Source organism: Ambystoma mexicanum, chromosome 2p, assembly GCF_040938575.1.
Source record: "Ambystoma mexicanum isolate Mex_15411 chromosome 2p, UKY_AmexF1_1, whole genome shotgun sequence".
NCBI classification, from domain to species: Eukaryota; Metazoa; Chordata; class Amphibia; order Caudata; family Ambystomatidae; genus Ambystoma; species Ambystoma mexicanum.
Genome location: NC_090923.1, coordinates 1,003,852,485 through 1,003,871,727, shown reverse-complemented (window position 1 = coordinate 1,003,871,727; position 19,243 = coordinate 1,003,852,485). Strand labels below are relative to the sequence as shown.

At 45.6% G+C, this 19,243-nt stretch overlaps 1 protein-coding gene across 2 annotated transcripts in view; it reads left to right on the top strand.

Moving 5' to 3' along the window:
* The window catches only part of KAT5 (lysine acetyltransferase 5), an 804,909-nt gene that overhangs the window by 630,017 nt on the left and 155,649 nt on the right, over positions 1-19,243 (top strand). For both annotated transcript variants that reach the window (XM_069644821.1, XM_069644820.1), the window contains one exon: positions 13,842-13,982. In XM_069644821.1, the coding sequence (XP_069500922.1) occupies positions 13,842-13,982 (141 nt within the window). The remainder of the gene's footprint in view (positions 1-13,841; positions 13,983-19,243) is intronic.

Sequence of the window (19,243 nt, the reverse complement as noted above, 5' to 3'; positions counted from 1 at the left end):
TAAAGATGGGTCCCAGAGTTCTACAGTCATGACCCTTGGTGGTTAGTCATTTGCTTCTTAACCAGGAGGGTTTGTTTGACGAGCCTGCTTACTGAGCTTAACCACAGGTTCTTTTTTTTTAAAAATGTGGTTTTATTGATTTTGAAACAACAACAAAAACAAAACGGAAAAAAAACAGTTGAAGTATTTCACTTGTTACATCACTGTTAGCATATGTTTACATTTGAGGAGCAGCATCAGAATCTCATCATTCAATAAATCGTTACTATATTCAAGTCTGTTCCTTGGTTGTAACAGGCAAAATAACATAGCCCGTGCCCTCCCACCTCCCTCCCCCTAACTGCGCAGACATCTCTGCGACAATCATTTTCTCTATCGGTATAATCGCAGTGGATAGAGTTCTACCCACTTATCATGTGGTCTTCTACAGTTCTGGGATCAACATCATTTCTCAATGAGGGCTGTAAGAATTCATTTTACTTAGGGTCCAGTGTCATCCTCTGGTTGGGAGTCCGTCGTCTCTGAAAGATGTTTACTCCGGAAGTCTGACCATAAGGTCTCGCATTGGGACGCTTTGTTGTGCAAAGAAGCAGTGATCGTCTCCATTGTGTAGATGTTGGTTGATAGGCAGACCCATTCTCTCTTGCTTGGTACTGTTTTGGATTTCCATTTTGTTACCAGCAGCGCTCGGGCTGCGAGGAGTAACTGTGGGGCAAGACCTCTGAGTCTGGTCCATCCGTCCTCTTCCCTCTCCAATCCAAAGAGAATCAGACGTGGATCAGCATCCCTTTGTATGCCATCTATATCCTTGATCCATGTCAGGACTTCCTCCCAGAATACCTTTATACGTGGGCAGCTCCACCACATGTGCCAGTAGTCGGCTATCTCTCCACATTCTCACCAGCATCTTGGGCTCAGTGTTTGGAACATCCGGGACAACTTGAGTGGATCGTATTGCCATCGGTGTAAGAGTTTAATGGCATGTGATTTATATTGGGTGTACAAGGATGTTTTGGATGCAGCTTTACACATCAGTTCCCATTGGTCCGGGTCTATCTCCTCCCCCAGGTCTCTTCCCCCTCGGCTCCTGAGACGTTCCGTGGACCCAGCACCTGCCTCGATAAGTTCCTTATACATTAAGGATATCAGACCCTTGAGTCCAGACTTTGAGTCCAAGATTTGTTCGAACGGGGTGAGTTCTCTCTGGAGCTTTTCCTTCCACTTAGGTTTCGTGAGGACTCCTTTAATCTGAATGTATTGGAAGGTGGATAGTGGGCCTATCCCTAGGGCTTCAGTTAAGTCCGGAAGAGATATGAAGTTGTCTTTTCTCTGGAGTTGCCCTACTCTTTCGAGGCCCGCCTCGTACCAGGGTTGGAATCTACCTACGTCGGGTATTTGGTCGTTCATACCAGGGGACCATAGGTGGCTTAGTGGAGACGGCCAGGTGGTGATCTTGTTCATTCCTTTGCCTGGTTGCCAGATTGTCCATATAGTGCTCAATATTGGATGGCCCTTGATTTTCCGCTGAATTCTCTTACGGGGGGTTCATAACCATTCTGACACTGTGGCTGGAGAGAAATAATGGTTGTCCAGGTGGATCCACTGGAGGTGATTGTGATTACGCAAGTGGGGGATCAGGACACGTAATTGTGAGGCTTTATAATATCCTCGTAGGTCGGGAAGGCCCACTCCTCCTTTGTCCTTAGGAAGCGTCAAGGTATCATACCCGATCCTCGCCTTCTTCCCCTGCCAGAGAAATCTCAACATGAGCCTTTTGGCCTCTACGAAGAACTCATTTGGTAATTCGATAGGTAACATCTGAAAGGGGTACAGAAATCGGGGGAGGCATACCATTTTAATGGCGTTAATCCGCCCTATCCATGAAATTGTAAGCTTGTCCCATCTTTGTAGGTCAGCTGAAAAACTGCGGAGGAGCGGGGGGAAGTTGGCCTCATATAGATCCGTTAGATTTTTAATGATCTGGATGCCTAAGTATTTAAGCACAGAGTGTTCCAGTCTAAGGCCTAGGGGAGAATACCTAGTTTCGTTTTCTTCTTGCGTACCCTGTAAAGGGAACAATATTGATTTAGACTTGTTTACTTTAAACCCAGAGAGTTGGCCATATTCCTCTAACAGTTGGAGAGCGTGACGGATACAGAGGGGTTTGTAATGTGTAAGAGTATGTCGTCAGCATAAAGTGCTAGCTTATATTCTTTAGTCCCCAATCGCATGCCTTCTATTCTGGGGTCGGCACGTATGTTTTTGGCTAGCGGTTCCAGGGAGAGCGCGAAGAGAATTGCGCAGAGGGGACATCCCTGTCTCTTCCCAGTTCGAACCACCTGGAGTATTCCCCGTTGACCGAGATAGACGCATTGGGGGATGTGTATACCGCCTGTATACCCTTCCTAAATCTCGGCCCTATCCCCACTTTGCAGAGAACCGCCCTCAGAAATCCCCACTCCACTCTATCGAAGGCTTTTTCTGCATCTATCGACAATATGGCAGGGTTTCCTGATAGCTCTGGTGATGAGTGGATGAGATGGAGAGTTTTGCGCATGGTATCTGCCCCTTGCCTACCCAATATAAATTCCACCAGGGAGAGATAGCGATCTGTGTCTGATTGGCCTGGGGTCACTTCCGAGGTATACAATCGCTCGTTGAAATTGGCAAAAGTCTCCGGTATGGTGTTGGAGGTGGGGGGGGTCGTAGGATTTTCCTCGATTATCTCTTTCACTGTTCGCTCCGCCCTTTGTTTTCTTAATCGAGCTGCAAGTAGTGCATCGGCTTTGTCCCCTTTCTCATAGAATTTCTGTTTGAGAAATCTAAGTTTTCGCACAATTTGTTCGTGTTCCAATAGTCTCAGTTCTTCCCTTTTGCGTTGTGCTGTACTAATGTTGTCATGATTTGCTCCCGGGTGTCCCCTGTTTTCGCTTTCAAGTTTGCATATTTCAGACCTAAGCCTGTGCTCGATGATCTTCCTTTCTCTTTTCTTGGTAGCCCCTTCACGTATCAGAATACCTCTCCAGGTGGCCTTACCCGCGTCCCATACTATTTGTCTGGAGACTTCCCCATTATTGTTTAATTTAAGGTATTCCTCAATTTCAGTCGCCATTTCAGTCTTAAATACTGCATCTTTCCACAGGCCTTCATTACAGCGCCACTTCCCTCCTTGAACCGGCAGGTCTGCCCATTTTATGTCTGACAGGACCATATCATGATCTGACCACGTTATTGGAATGATTTCTGACAGCACTGTGTATTCAAGGAGGTCCTTGGTGAGGTACAAGTAGTCGATCCGGGTAAAAGTTTTGTGCGGGTTAGAGTAAAATGTGTAACCCCTTTCATGCGGGTGTTTAATCCTCCATATATCTTGCAAATCATATATCTCCATTATGTCGGAGAGTCCCGTGTGATCACTTCTCGGTTGGTTTCTTGTCTCGGGGTTGCCAGGTTCCCAGTCTTTGGTCGGGTCTGCCCACAGATTAAAATCCCCTCCGAGAACAACCTGGCCAGATGCTTCTAACATTATTTTGGGTATTGTCCTCTCTAGAAACTTGGATTGTCCTGTGTTGGGAGAGTATATTACTGCCACTGTTACTTTTACCTTTGCGATTGTTCCGGATATCAGGAGGGCACGTCCACTCACATCAGACCAGGTCTTCTCCACTTCAAGGTTGATCCCATTTTTGATCAGGATTCCGACCCCTCATTTCCTGAGCGGGGCTGAGCCCCAGAATTCTTTTCCCCCTCTTTTCCCTAGTATCCCCCTCTCTTCTCCCTTGGCGAACTTCGTCTCTTGTAGAAGGAGGATGTCAATTTGAGATCTACGGAATTCCCTTGCCACCAATGATCTCTTGGTTGGTGAATTGAGGCCTTTCACATTAAGCGTTCCTATCCTAAGGGACTCCCTGCCCTTCTGTTCTTCAACCGGTGCCATTTTCGAGGTATGTCAATCGTAGATTTGTGACCCGCATTGAGTAAATGTATCTTACATGGAGACTCACATATTCTTGAACAGTCGTATGTGTTGCCGCTGGTGCATCATATTCTGTGCATTTCTTGTCCACCCAGCCCCCCCACCCCGAACCCCTCCCGAATTGACGGCGTTCGTGCAGACCCAGGTGAAGGTACCGGTCTGGCATCGAACCACCCTTGAGGACCGTTACTGCACGTCCCCAAGATCACTATAGCATCATAGTCTTGACTGAGCCCCCATTTCCCCCCGTTTACATGACCCAAGTCTCTTTAGAGCCCATACACTCTTAGGAAGTTCGGGTCATGGACATATGTTTTAAAATGTATGCCATCCTTCCGTTGTTGCGAGTCATCATTTCTCCCCCCCTGGGGGGGTATTACCTCTCCGATATTTTCTTGAACCCTTGACTCGTTTCCTTCTGGGCCCCTGTATACGCCAGCCTCTTTCTTCTCGACGCGGGTCCTCTCGACCATTTTCTGCCGTATTTGGACCAAGGAGGTCTAAAATACACGCCTTGATCTCCTTTTCCGAACTCAGCTTGATTTTGTTCCCATTGTATTCAAAGAACAGAGAGAAGGGATATCCCCATCTGTATCTTATATTCTTTTCCTTCAGGTGTTTGGTTAGGGGGGCACACATGCGTCGGAGTGCCAAAGTCATAGAGGATAGATCTTGATATATCATAATTTGGGAACCTTGGAGGGTGATTGAGTCACTGCTTCTTGCTTTCTCTAGGATCCTTGTCTTGTCCTGGAAGCGGTGAAATCTAGCTAGGACTGATCTAGGTCCGCCCGGGGGTCCTCCGGCTCTATGTATTCTCTCTGTCTTTGGTTCATCAACCTCATCATCAGTAAGTAAGAGTTTGATGATGTCATGCAATGTGTTCTTCAGATCGCTCTCCGTTTCCCCTTCTCGTTCCGGGATCCCGAAGATTCTCAGGTTGTTCCGTCCCTCCCGGTTTTCTAAGTCGTCAAGCTTAGGTTTGAAGCTCTCTTCACGTTGCTCCAGTTCGGTCATATGCTGGTCTAATTGTATCTCCAGGGTATCTATGGACGCTTGGTTATTCTCAACACCTTCCAGCCTTTCCTCCATGGTGTCCAGTCTTTGGGTGATTTTGTCAATTTTGGAGCCGATACTGGCACCCATATTTTTAATTTCTCCCAGGAGAGCAGCGATGTCCCCCTTGGTAGCCGCGGACTCACTCACCGAGGGGCCTTGATTCGCCATGGTAGAGTCCAGATTTTCGGTAGAGGTTGGGACGTAGGAGTATGTGGCTAGTTTACACTTTATGTCCATTGGTCCCCCGAAATGCTGTGGTGTTGCTTGGGTTATTTGAGTGGCAGATTGCAGAGGAGGCACACGCCCCTGAATCGGGGGCTCTACCCTCCGCACGGCAATGCAGGTGTGTGATCTCCACAGCGGTGTAGTAGGACTGAGGAGGTGCCCGACTGCTTCACTTCGTGCTCCACCGTCCGGACCGTGCTGCTGGCTTGAGTCCGATGACGTCACCGAAGTTTGGAGCAGGGCCCCTCACAGGTCTCGACGTTGGTGCTGCTTGTTATGGTGTGGGAATAGCAGGGGCTCACCTGAATTCATTCAAGGTATTGGGGGGGCAGGTTGCCCCTCCACTGCTATGTGAGTCTTCCCAGGCCTCCAAGAGTTTCTCTGCCCGTGGACCTTATGTGTGGAGGGGGCACGACTCAATGGTCTTACCCCCTATACGGCAGTATAGTGTAGCATCAGACAAGGCGGCCCGGGTATTCCTTATCAGATGAGCGAGGCGCCGGGGAGAACGCAGAGAACGTTGCAGGATTGGGGATGCACTTCCCCAGCAGTCTCATTGGTCTGCACTTTTCGGCCGTGCACTGCCCTGTACAGTGGGCTAGCTCTGTTCACTCCATCTCCTGCTGCCGTGACTCATGATTCCGGCCGGCAAAGCGTCAGCCACCCTCCTAGTTCTGCCCCAATGTGGCTCGCGTTCAGTCTGGGGGCGCCGGTTTCCTTAGCCTTTAGTGGGCTTGTGATCCAGGGAGCCCAGTATGCGGTGGTGGATGGGTACTTCCGCCCCCTTCCTCCTGCGCCCGCGGACCTCCCCTGGGGGGGTCGCGAGCAGGGGGAGTGCGGCGTTCGTCCGTAGAATGTTGCACGGGCAGCGCGTAGAGCGGCTGCTTAGCCGGCTTCCCCACTCCGTGGGCGCGGAGGGAGGCTCGCTACCGCGGGCCTCTCTGGGTCTCCGGTGACACGCAGGTCGGAAGGACCTGCCGGGGACTCTCTCTGCGGTCTCCGCCTCCGGCGATCAGAAGAGAGGGGGGAGGATGGGGAGGTTGAGGGAGGCACCTTGCGGGCCTCTCGTCCGTACCTGGGCCGTCCCGTGAGACTCACTGTTTGGCAGCCGTATTATCCAGCAGGGTTTCACTTTCGCTTTACACGTGCTGTGATACACGTTTATTCGGACAGAGTTTCTCCTCGTTCCCCTGGTCGTTTTCGTCCGCGTTTTTTCCTGGGTGTCGGGGGGGGGTCTTCGTATAGTTGCTCCTCACTTCATTGTGCGGGGGGGGTCGTGAAACGGGGGCTCAAATCGTCTCAAGGACCCACGGCATCAGAGCTCACACGGAAGCAGGACTCATCCGTGCGCCCCCTGGTGGCCAGTCCAACCACAGGTCCTTTGATGGACAATGTTTCTTAAAGGGGCTGCTGATGTAAGTATGGCCCATGTTCCATGCAGCTGTCATGGTGATGCATAGAGCCTTGAATTCAATTCAGTATTTTATGGGTAACCACTGCAGATTGAGTAGAGTTCAGGAACTACCTATGGACATTTTCTGGTACATATTATAACCATGTAGTCATTACTGATTTATATTGATGCATATGTTTTATATGTAGTTTAGTTTATTATTTGATAATGCACACAAAACCCAGGAGTAGCCGGGAGCAGCAGATACAAGGTTACTTAAGCTTGGGTTACATACAGAGTATAAAAGATATAGCAAAACAATACATATATGTCAATACCGGAGGTTGGAATGAGAAACTAACAAGTTACGAAAATGAGAGTGAGAACATTGGTAACAGGGGTGGGAACAGAAACGTCTTAGACTAGGTTGCAGATGTATCATGGCCGTTAGGTTCCATGACAATTATTTGTCGTTGGACCAGAGCCAGTTTTTTACCTTGCTTCTGAAGTTAGAGTAGGGTAAGTTAGCTCTCAACGCAATGGGCAATGCGTTCCAGGCCTGGGCAGTTCTGACAGGGAAATTTTTACCGCCCGCTTTGGAGCGTCTGAATCTGGGATTTTCGAGCAAAAAAGTGGTTGGTGTCCTTGGTGTGGTGGCTAGATGATTTTCTGGCCGAGATGTAGAGGGGGGCTGTGTTGTTGAGCCCTTTGTGAGTGAGTGATAGTGTCTTGAGCAGGACTCTGTCGCTGATTTTAAGCCAGTGGTGATCTTTCCTGATGTTAGAGATATGTGCTCTGCGGGGTATATGTCAAGGGCTGCTCTAAGAGCGTTATTTTGAAGGATTTGCATTTCATTTATAATAGTTTTGTTGGCTCCTGCATAGAGGGCATTGCAATAGTCCAATTTGGACATTACAAATGCGTTGGCTAGCATGATGCAGTTGGTTTTGGAAAGGTAAGGTCGACAGGTCCTGATTAATTTACAGGTATACGCTGTGGAGGATGCCAGGGTGTTAACTTGTTTTTTAAGAGATAGAGTGGAGTCGAGGTAAAAGCCTAGAGTTTTTGCCTCAGTAGCCACCTTGATTGTGTTGCCATCGATGTTGAAATTACGATAGTTGGGACTCCGTTTTTTTAGGTTGGAGTCGGAGCCCAGGATCAGTATCTCAGTTTTGTCGTCATTTAGACGGAGGCCGTGGGAGGCCATCCACGCCTGAATGAGGAGGTACATTTTGTTTACTAGCGCTGTGTCTTCGACAAAGTTGCCTGAAAGTGGTATGAGAATCTGCGTATCGTCCGCATATTTAGTATAGGTTACCCCTAACCTGTCAAGTTTGTGGAAGAGAGGCTTAGTAAAAATATTGTACATTGTCGGAGAGACACACGAGCCTTGTGGGACACCACAAGTGATCTGGATTGGGTCCGCTGCCGCTACGGGGGAGAACACTCTCATCGTACGGTTAGCTAGGAAGGATTGTACCCATGCTATAGCTTCACTTGAGAAATGGACGGCAGACGCTAAGTGATTGCATAATACTGCATGATCCACCAGGTCAAAGGCCGCTGATAGGTCAAGGAGGAGGAGCATAGCTGTGCTACCTTTATCCTTCAACTCGTCGATTTGTGTCTTGAGGTCGATAAGGGCTGTTTCAGTACCGTGCAGTGGTCTGAAGCCCGATTGCCGTGAGCCTAATAGTTGGTGTGACTCCAGATAGTTTTGGATTTGGAGGTAGGCTACTCTATCGATGATTTTAAGGAGAAATGGGACCGTAGTGATGGGTCTGTAGTTAGTAGGGATTGCTGGGTCAAGTGTTTGTTTTTTAAGTAGGGGCAGTACCCAGGATTCTTTGAGGTTTGTGGGTACAGTACTTGTGTTGAAGGAGGCGTTGACGAGTTTAGAGATGAAAGGTGCTAAATCTCTGGCTGCATCCTTAATGATTTGCGCAGGGTAGCAGTCGCCTTGGCAGTTTGATGGTTTAAGGGATAGGATGACCTTTTCTGTTTCCCATATGGAAATATTAGTAAACCTGAAGGGTTTAAAGTTGCTCTGGGTGGATGTGCTGGGTATCTCTTTCAAGGGGGTGGTGTGAGTACCGCTGGGGCTCAAAGAGGCTTTTTTCTTGGCAATTTTAGATTGAAGGGTTGTGATTTTATTTGCTAGGGCATTTTGGATGCTGGTGCACCAAAATTTGTCCTTGGGGACATTGTTTGTAGGGGCAATTGGGTTTTCCAATTCGCCGAGTATGGTGAAGAGCTCTTTGGAATTCGAGTTAGCTTTACTGATTCTATCATTGAATGAGTCTTTTTTGGTTTGAATTATTTCCTTCTTATATTTATTGGCGAAGTTGGCAAGTATGGTTTTGTTCTCAGCAGAGGGAGTATGCCTCCAGATGGCTTGGAGTTTGCGTTTTTGGATACGCATCTCTTTGAGATGGGGGTAAACCAGGAATTAAGATGAGTTTCACGTTTACTTTTATGGAGTTTGATAGGGGCAATCAAGTCTAGAGTTTTGGCCATGGAGTTGTTGAAAGACGCAACTAGCTCGCTAGGGTTAGATTCATTGAAGTTAGCTGTGAGAGCTGGTAGGAAAAGTGGGAGTAGTTTATCGGCTGTGATTTCTTTTTTGCTTCTAGTGGCATGGGGGGTGCTATTTTATTTTTGTTAGGTTTGGGAGGCTCAATGCTGGCTGTGAAGCAGATAAAATAGTGGTCCGTCCATATTTGAGGGAGTATACTAGAGATGGTAATGTTGCAGTTGTGGTTAGCTATCCAGTCTAATGTGCGTCCTTTTGTGTGTGTAGGAGCTAGGACATTTTGGGTGAGGTTATGGTTGACTAGAATGGATTGGATCGATTGGGCTTGTTTATCTTCAGCGTCATTGAAGCCCAGGTTAAAGTCACCTAGTAAAAGGAGCTGGGTGGAGTCTTTAATGCTGTTAGTGAGGAGGCTGGATAGGTCTTCCTCAAAGCTGCCTAGTGGGCCTGGTGGTCTGTACACTAAAAGTATCGTTAGGGTGCTATTGTTTGAGATCGGTATTTTAGCTGTTAGAAGTTCGCACGTGTGATTACAGGGTGTGGGGCGAGTCTAGCAACTACCTGCGTTTTGGTTAGGATGGCCAGACCGCCTCCTCTAGTGTTAGGTCGGTCGACTCTTAGGATGTTATAATTGTCCGGTATGGCAGTCATGAGGGCAGGGCCGGCTGCATCATGGAGCCAGGTTTCAGAGACAGCAAGGATATCTAAGTTGTCCATAGCCAGTATATCAGCTATTTCAGTGTTGTGTGCTATAAGGGACCTAGCATTGATAAGGGCTCCTAGTAAAGTAGGAGTTGTTGTGGTATCTATAGCAGAAATGGGGTTAGAGTGGTTGGGTCTCCTTTGTTTGTGGTGTGGGTCACCATGTAGTTCGGGTGCGTTTAATCGTTACTGAGTCTAGGAAGTTAGGATAAGTGGTAATGGAGGTACGTGTAGGTACCGGAGGGCTGGTTCTTTTATTTTTGATGTCATAGAGTCGTGGCAGCCTGGCTCCAAGTCGCAGGTTTCTGTCTTGCAAGTTGCAGGGTGTGGAGTTGGAGAGGGCCATTGTTATGGTGATAGTTAGAAGAGACCAGGCTATGGACCCGAGTGTGAGAGAGGAAAAGGTCTTAGTAGCACGCATGTTGTGAAAGTGGCAGGGTGGCGCCTGGATTAGGCAGGCCTGGTAGGGACTGGAGTGCAGATGTACTGTTGCGGAGGCTGCTAGATTGGGTAATCCTGTTGGTGTCTATAGTGCAGACATGCTACAACAGGGCATCTGGCTAGGAGAATCCTAGTTGTGGCTACCATGCATACATGCTGTGGCAGGGCGCCTAAATTTAAGAGTCCTAATCATAGCTAAAAATGCATACAGCATGGCACTTAAGATTGAGAGTCCTGATCGTGGCTAAAATGCATGCAAGGTTGGGTACCGTACAATTGTGGTGGCATCTAGCATAGAGATATTGCAGTTGGGTGGTAGATCAGCAATTCTACAGGCAATTACTGAGCAGGGGAGGCATGCTAGTGAGTTGCAAGAATGCAAAATGCAAGTGCAGACAGGGTTCACCTAGGTACCGATTTAGCACTAGGGCTAAAGAAGGAACAGACTAGGAGCACCTAGATATCCACAGTAGAATAACAGCAAGCTAAAAGCAATTGTCTAGATATCCACAGTAGAGTAACAGCAAGCTAAAAGCAATTGTCTAAGTACAGTTATCCATTGTAGAGTAGCAGCAAGTTGAGAGCAATTGTCCTAGGAGGGACGCAATTTGAGCTAAATGCAGTTATTCACAATAGAGTAACAATGATCTAAGGGCGAATAACCTAGGAGTAACGTAGTTGGGTTAGATGCATCATCATACACCATACTACAATTGGCTAGATGCAATGGACCTGTATAGAAAAAGGCATAAATACTTGCATAACGGCTAATCTCTGGGGTGGCTAATGCCCGTCGCAGGTAAGTGGTTAGGGCTCAGTTACCGTTTTGTGGTTTGAGTAAAATATAGTAGAATGAATAGGCAAACAATATATTATTAGAATAGGATGTACATTTCCAACCGAGCTGGCTGGTGAGACAGGCTCAACCAGAGGGACACATCAATTACGGCTGCGAATGGTAACTGTGATAGTGGTAATCGTGCGAGCTGCAATGCAAACAATATGTGTAACGAATCTTGGGCGGGCACATGTCATTAAAGTTCGAGTGCGCATGCAAAAGTTCAGGGTAGTGGATTTTGTGATTTTGATAACAGCAGGTTATGCGGGCTGGGGCAGGGTGAAGTATAGGCAGGTGGCTGATTAGCAGAGGCGTCAAGTGATTTAATGCGCGGTAGGGTCGTGCTCTTATGTTTTAGCCGGGGTCGCGTTCGCGTCGTCGGTGCAACTGCAGGAGGTCACTGACTCGGTGCGCTGCAGTCCAGGCGAGGTGGGGGGGCGGCTGCAGAGGCAGGGGTCGTGGCTCTGGGCTCAACCAGCTCCAGACAGGCTCCAGACAGGGTGCACTGCCTTGAGTAGTGTGCCTTTGGGAGTGGGCCGGCTTAGAGCCTGCTGGCTCTCTATTGGGCCACAAATGAGGTCTGTGGGCCAATCAGCTTTGGATGCAGGTCCTGGTGTGTTTTTACACCCGGGACTCGCTGGCTACGAATCGGTCGGCCATTTTGGAGCGGGTACACGGCCTCGTGGTTGGTAATGGTGCTGGCTGCACTCCGGTGCTATGATAGCCAGAACAAAAGTTGGCAGACACCTCGAATGGGCGCCAGGCAGCAAAAGTGAATGTAGCAACGATCCGTGAGGGTGGAGGCGATTTTTCAGACTGGGATGTTACAGCGGGACAATTTAAGGGAAGGAGGGGCAGGGCCCTACCTCATTCTCCGTGTGTGCCTCCAGGCACGCCACTGCTCCAGCAGTGGGGGGGAGCTCCGGCTCCTCTGTGTGTGATGAGATGAATGTGGCTCCGTTACTTCCTGTACAGCCTAGAGGAAGACTCTGAAGGTCGAAATACGTGTTGGCTGTGTGTTTTAAATATGTTTCGTATCAGAGCATAGTGCCCTTAATTATGATCAATCAGTGCAGTTTGACACTGTATAATTCCAATCAATCACTTGCAATGTTGCAACATCTTTTTTGTGAAGCTGATGTATGTGCTATTACAGTAATGGAGTCAGGAAGTGCAGTTTAAAGTGGCAACTGCGGGAGAGTGCTGCTGTTTACAGAATGAGAGAGCTATCGGTTCAATGTAATACTTCAAATCCCAGTTTTTGTCACAGGAATGGGAAATGGACCCAGTATTTAGTGCCAGAATGTGTCAATGTTTGATGATTGGACAGGGCCACAGAGTAGGATTATGGATTTTGTGGGTTTAGACAGGCAACTGATTCTCGTTAAGCATTACAAGCACCTATGGTACTTATCTGGCGGTCAGTGTCAGCATTAACCTGAATTAGGCTAGTAGTGCCCCAACACAGAATCTGTATAAAAGGAAACTTGAAGTGAACCCTGAAGCTGCATTTTATAACACCAAAATATAGTATGGAAGATCACTAAAAAGGGGAGCATTTGGGAAAAAGAAACATTACTTTTTCTAAGAGATGGCTTTAGAAAATCCAAACCACTGTTGGAGAAAAACATTTGACAGTGAAGAAAATAAATCTTCAGTCATGATCTTATCTAAATTCCCAAAGCAGCAGAAGCTTAAGAATGTAGAGTCTTGAAAAGTAACCAATTTTAAGGTGGTGTAAAAACTCACAAAGGTAAATGAGTTGAGGAATAGCTCAAAACATTTTTCCATTACTTCCTTTCATTAATCCGATCCCAGAGGACTGTCCATGATTCAGATGATTGCATTGGTCGCCAAGTCAGATGGCACAGTTCTATACAGGTTTTGTTGTTCTGTTTTTGGAATCCCATCCAATAAATCCAATTCTATTACCACGCAGCAGCAAGAGTAAGCTTTTATTTATTTACAGATGTAGAGAAACTGAACCGGGCCACTGAAGGATATCGCTGTCTCAAGAAAAATGGCATTCATGCAAATATTCTGTAGGTTTGTACAATGAGAATCCTACATGAAACAATAAGATACACATGTATTCAGTTACATTAAAACAATACACTTTCTAAAGGAGCATTCTTTGACCTTGAGAGGCGTGGCTAAGAACACCATATTATGCCTGTTTAATTCCTTTCTGCCTGACACTGTCTATGGCAGGTCACCCATCATATCTTTGCGAGTCACGGTCTGATGGATACCCGCTTTGGATACTCCTATTCTGGTTCTCAGTCAAGGAACACATGAGGGTGGAGCCAAGTCCCCCACCCTCATGTGCCACAGTCACTCAGTATAGATCACGGTGTGCCTAAATCCTGAGCAGGGTTCAACTTCACAGCCGTATAGCATTCTGCTTTCTTTTCCAACCTTTGCTAACCAATTGAATTGCTGCTCAATCAGTGCTAATGATGGAACATTAACGACTGCTGGTTTTGACAAGCTCTTGAGTGAGCCAATTTTTAATGGTAAGATCATATGTTAAATGTTGGATTTGCCAAGCTGGTTCCTGTCAAAGGATGAAGCTTGTCAATTGGGCAAGACATGAGGTGGTCTATATCCAATAGCTGCACAATAACAAAGCGATAGAATAAAGGACAATTAATTTGTTTGTTTTCCTTTCTAGAGCTACTCTCAGAACCTCTGTCTTCTAGCCAAGTGCTTCCTGGACCACAAAACCTTGTACTACGACACAGATCCCTTTTTGTTCTACGTCATGACGGAATACGACTCTAAGGGCTTCCACATAGTTGGCTATTTCTCCAAGGTGAGAACTGTTTGTGGCGACTTGCATACTTTTGCTCTTGTACCTTAGTTCCATTCCTTGTTTGGATATTTTTTGTTGATTGTTAATGTTGTATAAATCTTATCTTCGATATTCATGCAGATTTAAAAATTCCCAGTGCTCTGGGTTTTAATCGCCTCCTGGTTAGGGTGATTAAGCCCCTGGTAATGATTTCTCAATGGTTTGCAAGCGCTGCTTTAAAAGTTCTGTGGAAGTACATTGCGAGATATGTTTGTTAGCATGTTCGAACTGACCCTAATGAATGCCAGCACCATTTAAAAACATCAATGGATACGTTGGTTTTCATCAGTTTCATGATGAAATGTGATTTATTAATTTACATTTAAATCATGTTGTCCGAGTGAACGTGGTGTGGCGATGTAAAATTTGTACTGATGGTTCCACAGAAAATAATCGTCGTCGTCATCATAAGGTCCCTGCAAGCACTTCAACAGGGTTTCACAGTGTGCTACAAAATACTTTTCCCACCCATAATGCATTTGTTTAAAGCACATTTCTAAGAGATAGCTGTTTTCTAAGATGATCTAGCAGACACTGCAACGAGTGCAGGAACGCCGGTTTCCTCCTACAAGCATCAACACCCCTTATTTATTAAAAATTGGGTCATTGGCTCTGTATGGGAACAACTTCATTTCAAAGCCCTAATTTCTGCTTATCCTATTCTTGCTCGTAACTATAACAACGTATTGGTCTTATTAACACTTACTGTCAGCCTAGTATGCAAAAAACAGGTAAATCTTTTTTGTGGTACTGAAAATGTTCTGCACAGTGGACTCAACATTTTTTATTTGTTTTTCCACATTAAAATACAGTACAAAATATATAAATGCATAGACTTTAAAAAATATATATTTGCAATGAATCCTGTACATACACATTCACTAACCAAATCTCAGTTACATTGCTTTATGAATAAAACGTGGCAAATCTTAATTGAGTTGTAAATCATGAGCTGTCAAAATTGTCTTTAGGGCTTCCACTCTTGTTTTGATTCCAAGTTTATAAATTTGTATTTTAATAAAACATGTCCTTAAAATCATATATATTTGGTACAAAGCAGCAGAAAGTGTGAGTAGTCTTTTCCTCCAATTTCACAATCACAAAACGTGCTAGACTGGGAGCTTGTCCAGCACCAGGCTTTGTCACCAGTTCGGAGGACATTTAAAGGCACACGATTTAAAAAAGATCATAACCTAAGAAAGAGTATTTTATTAAGCTCAAATAATTTTCAAAGACCAGGGGATCCTTTATTTTTTAAGGAGCTGAGATTGTTTTGCATTGGCCCAGTGATGTTCATGCTAGTCTGCTGCTGCAATCTTGATTTTTCTGTGGAGATCAGGCAGTGGTTCCTCCTTTAACAGTATCACAGAGTTTGGTGAATCCCTCTAACGCATACAGTTAAAATGTAAAGTCCCCACTACTTAAATTTAGGAGATTCCTAACTCTCAATGTGTGCACTACCTAAATCCCATTCTGTGAAAAAGTAGTACTGAAATATGTATAATGCTTTACAGTCTCTACAGTGGTGCCCTCTATGGACCATTTAAATTAGCATGTTTTCTTAATAAACGCTGGAGGTTTATTTCAAGTGTTAAGGATTCAAAATAAACCTTCGCAGTGGTAGGACTTCTCTGTAAGCCTTTTGGAGTTAACTCCATCAGAAGAGTGTCATCAGCATACAGCAAAGAACAGTATTTTATACTGTTCAGAGACAGGGTGCTACTGATGATCAACTAGGCATGACTTAAAGTACACCAGCATTAATATACCTAACGAAAGAGATAAAGGGCAGTCCATATTACCACCAAAGATGTATTTTTATAGTTTAATTGAATTCATTTCAGAAGGTGCTCGGGAATCCCTAGATTGACCAATTTGAGCCATGGTATGTTACTATGGACAAGATTGAAAGCTTGCTTGAAGTCTACAAAGGCTACATATAGTTTCATCCCACAGACCCTATTATATTTGTCTGCTTAAGGAGCTAATAGCAAGTGTAGGTGGGATGACATTGTCTGAAACAAAGAACACCTTCTGGAAGGGTGCCACCCAGTTGCTCATCATTATTCAATTTTCGGGACTGTTTTTGGCAGAATTTGTGACTTTAGCTGCCATTTTCTAGATTAGTAGCGTATCCTTGCTGTTAACTACTTGCAAAACCATAGCCCATTGTTTCTTGATCTTTATAGTCCTTTTGCATTTCAGCCTTTCTTGCTTTTACAGATGTAATTACACTAAGAATATAACAGCGACTTTGCTCGGGGGCAATTGGCATCAAACCAAAAATCATGATGTCTTCCATTTAATGACCTTTGGTTAATTTTGCAGCTTTTATTAGCGAGGGACATGCATTTGCATTCACATACGGTAGACAGCCTATCCAACAGATTAGTTCCAATAACACTTCCTTCCCGTACTAGGATTTAATCTGTTAACAATAGACCAGTAAATAAAAGTTCTGTAACATTGATATCCTTCCGATCTTCAATTCTCAACAGGCCCTTAATTCCTGTGGTGATGGCAGCTTTTTCTCTGCATTTGGTTATTCATTTCATAATCAGGTGACATTTTCAGAGTGCAAAGATTTGGATTATGATCGCTTTGAAGTCTGTCAATAACCTTAAAGTCAATACATCAATGCAAATATAAAGTGTCTATTAAATTCAATTATTGAAAAATGACTACCACTGACAAAGGTAGGATGGGTAGAACATCTGCTGCAGAACATCCGTTCAGGTGAGTAAAACAGCATCTTAAAAAGGAATTCTCCAACACTCTGCCGTCCCTCTTACCATTTAAGCAAGGCACAGGCTTCTCAGTTAGCTTTAACATCTTGATCAAAGACCCTGATATTTTGGCATCAAAATCCCCCATGACAAGGATTTTCTCTATGCATATCAAATAGACTCTCCAAGTATCCACCGTCCCATAATGTTTTCTCGGCCTGAATAGAGGGCGATAGACAAATTTGAACTAAAACCAGAGATTCCTTGGCCCTATTTGAAAAACATAGTTCGGGGTAAGCAGCTATATTCCGAATTATCAAGAACATTTACTGTATTAAACAGGTTACTGTGAATTAACATCACCAGGCCCCCCGCCCCTCTCACCAACTATTTTGACCCCTTTTACTCTGCACTGCATTAGGAGTAAAAATAATTCAAGCCAGGCAGAAACCAGGTAAAATCAACCATAAGCTCTTGTAAACACAGACTATCAAATCTTCTAATAAAACATACCCAATCTTTATCACCAAATTCATCAAGAAGCCCTGCTACTTTCCATGAAATTATTTATTTTATTTTATATTTAATGCGTTTAGTTCAAAACAAACTTTTCACATCCTATATACCTTTACAGATTTTCATCACAAGAAAACCTTATATATATTAATTGCATTATATATTATACTTTTGTGTATATTACTACAATGTCTCCACTATTTACAAATCAACTAATGCATATTGACCAAATGCTAAACTAATCTTAAAACATGTTTCATAACAATAATACTTAAATCATAAATCCTACAATATGAAGCCGATACCGCACCTTGACCCTCCCGGGTGCTGTCAGTTCACAGACATGATTCTGGACTACTAAGACTCTTCTACCTCCCACCCCATTGGTTAGTTTCCCTCCTTCTGAGTACCCTTTCTATTCCCCTCATTGAATTTCACTCTTCGCTCTGCTTGCTTCAACTGGTCTCACTGTATGCTCTCAAATGCTCTAGCCTCAGCGCCTGCCTCTAACTCTTACCTAATTTTTCATCTACGTAGCCTTAGCATTGCAATTTGGGATTGTTCTGAAAGTCAAACTTGGGCGTGTTGCGTAACTGTAATTTGGGATTGTAATGAAAGTCAAATTGGTGTGTTTTCCACATACCTCTGGCCCTAAATTGTAACCTGCTAGCCCAGTGACTGTTCCTTACCGCTTCGCTTGCATATTTCTCCCACTGCCTCCTCTCCCTACTCACTCATGGCGTTATCTATCTCTGCTATCTACTCCAACTGCTTCTCTATCAACTATCCTTCCCTTCTCATGAAGTCTGGTAAGAAGAAATTCAAAAAGGATATCTTGGCTTCCAACCCAGGTCTCCCCATCACCGATACCTATTCTCGTGCCTCTGCCAGACAAACCCTCACGGACATTCTCTTTTTCGTTCGTTCACCTGATCTATGGACCACTCATATGATCTCTTTGCTTTGTCCTGTCTCCTCCTCTCCCATTAATGGTGGCACCCGCTGGGAAGTTATGGTGGCGTTCTTTGACTCCTCCAGAGTCGTCATTAATATCTACCTGAATGGCACTGTCATGGTGCAAGGCCCTCAGGCTAATCTCCTCCTCTTTGATAGACGGCTCCCTCGCCTCATCAACTTTCTCTCATCTCCAAATGTCTGCTACTTTCCTCCCTTGACTACCCTTCCCTCCTTTCTGTCAGGCTCTGCCCCATCTCTAGCTCCCTCCACACCTCCCCAGGGCGTACCCCTGATGTGTACCCTTCCCAGGAAGGTTTTTAAGGCTGGCAACCTTCTTCATCTTGCCACTTTCAAGTCTCGCTTGGCTGTCAAACACTCATCTGACATCTGCCACCTCCTCAAAGAACTTGACCTTGATGTCCTCGGTCTTACTGAGACCTGGTTCATGGCCAGCTCTGTCACATGTTCTGACACACTCCTCCCTGACGGCTACAAGATCCCCTCCGCTTCCAGATCCAACCGGCCTGGAGGGGGTATAGCCCTGATCTACCCTGACTGGATTCCAGCCTCTATCATCCCTACTCAGACTTACTCTTCTTTCGAATGCCTTGTCTGCAGGCTCTCTCTCCTATCCACTCTCTCACTGTTGCTACTCTCTACTGGCCGCCTGGTCAAATTACCGCTTTTCTCCCTGAGTGGGCCGACCTCTCCTCCCTCCTGGCCTCAACCACTCAACTCCTCCTCATTGGTGACCTCAATATCCATCTGGACTCTCCCTGCTCTTTCGCAACCTCTGTGATTCACTCTCCCTCTCCATCCTCCCCTCTGGCCTGACTCACTCTGCTGATCACACACTTGATGTCTTGATCTCTTCTGGCCTCCCCCTCTCCATCCCCCTAACTTCTCCTCTCTCCTGGAGTGACCACTGCCTCCTCTCCTCTCATCTCTCACTTCCCCCCAAGCCTACCCCAACACTGCCACCTACCTTCTCGGACATCCGGCCCATGAAGTGTGTGTCAGTTG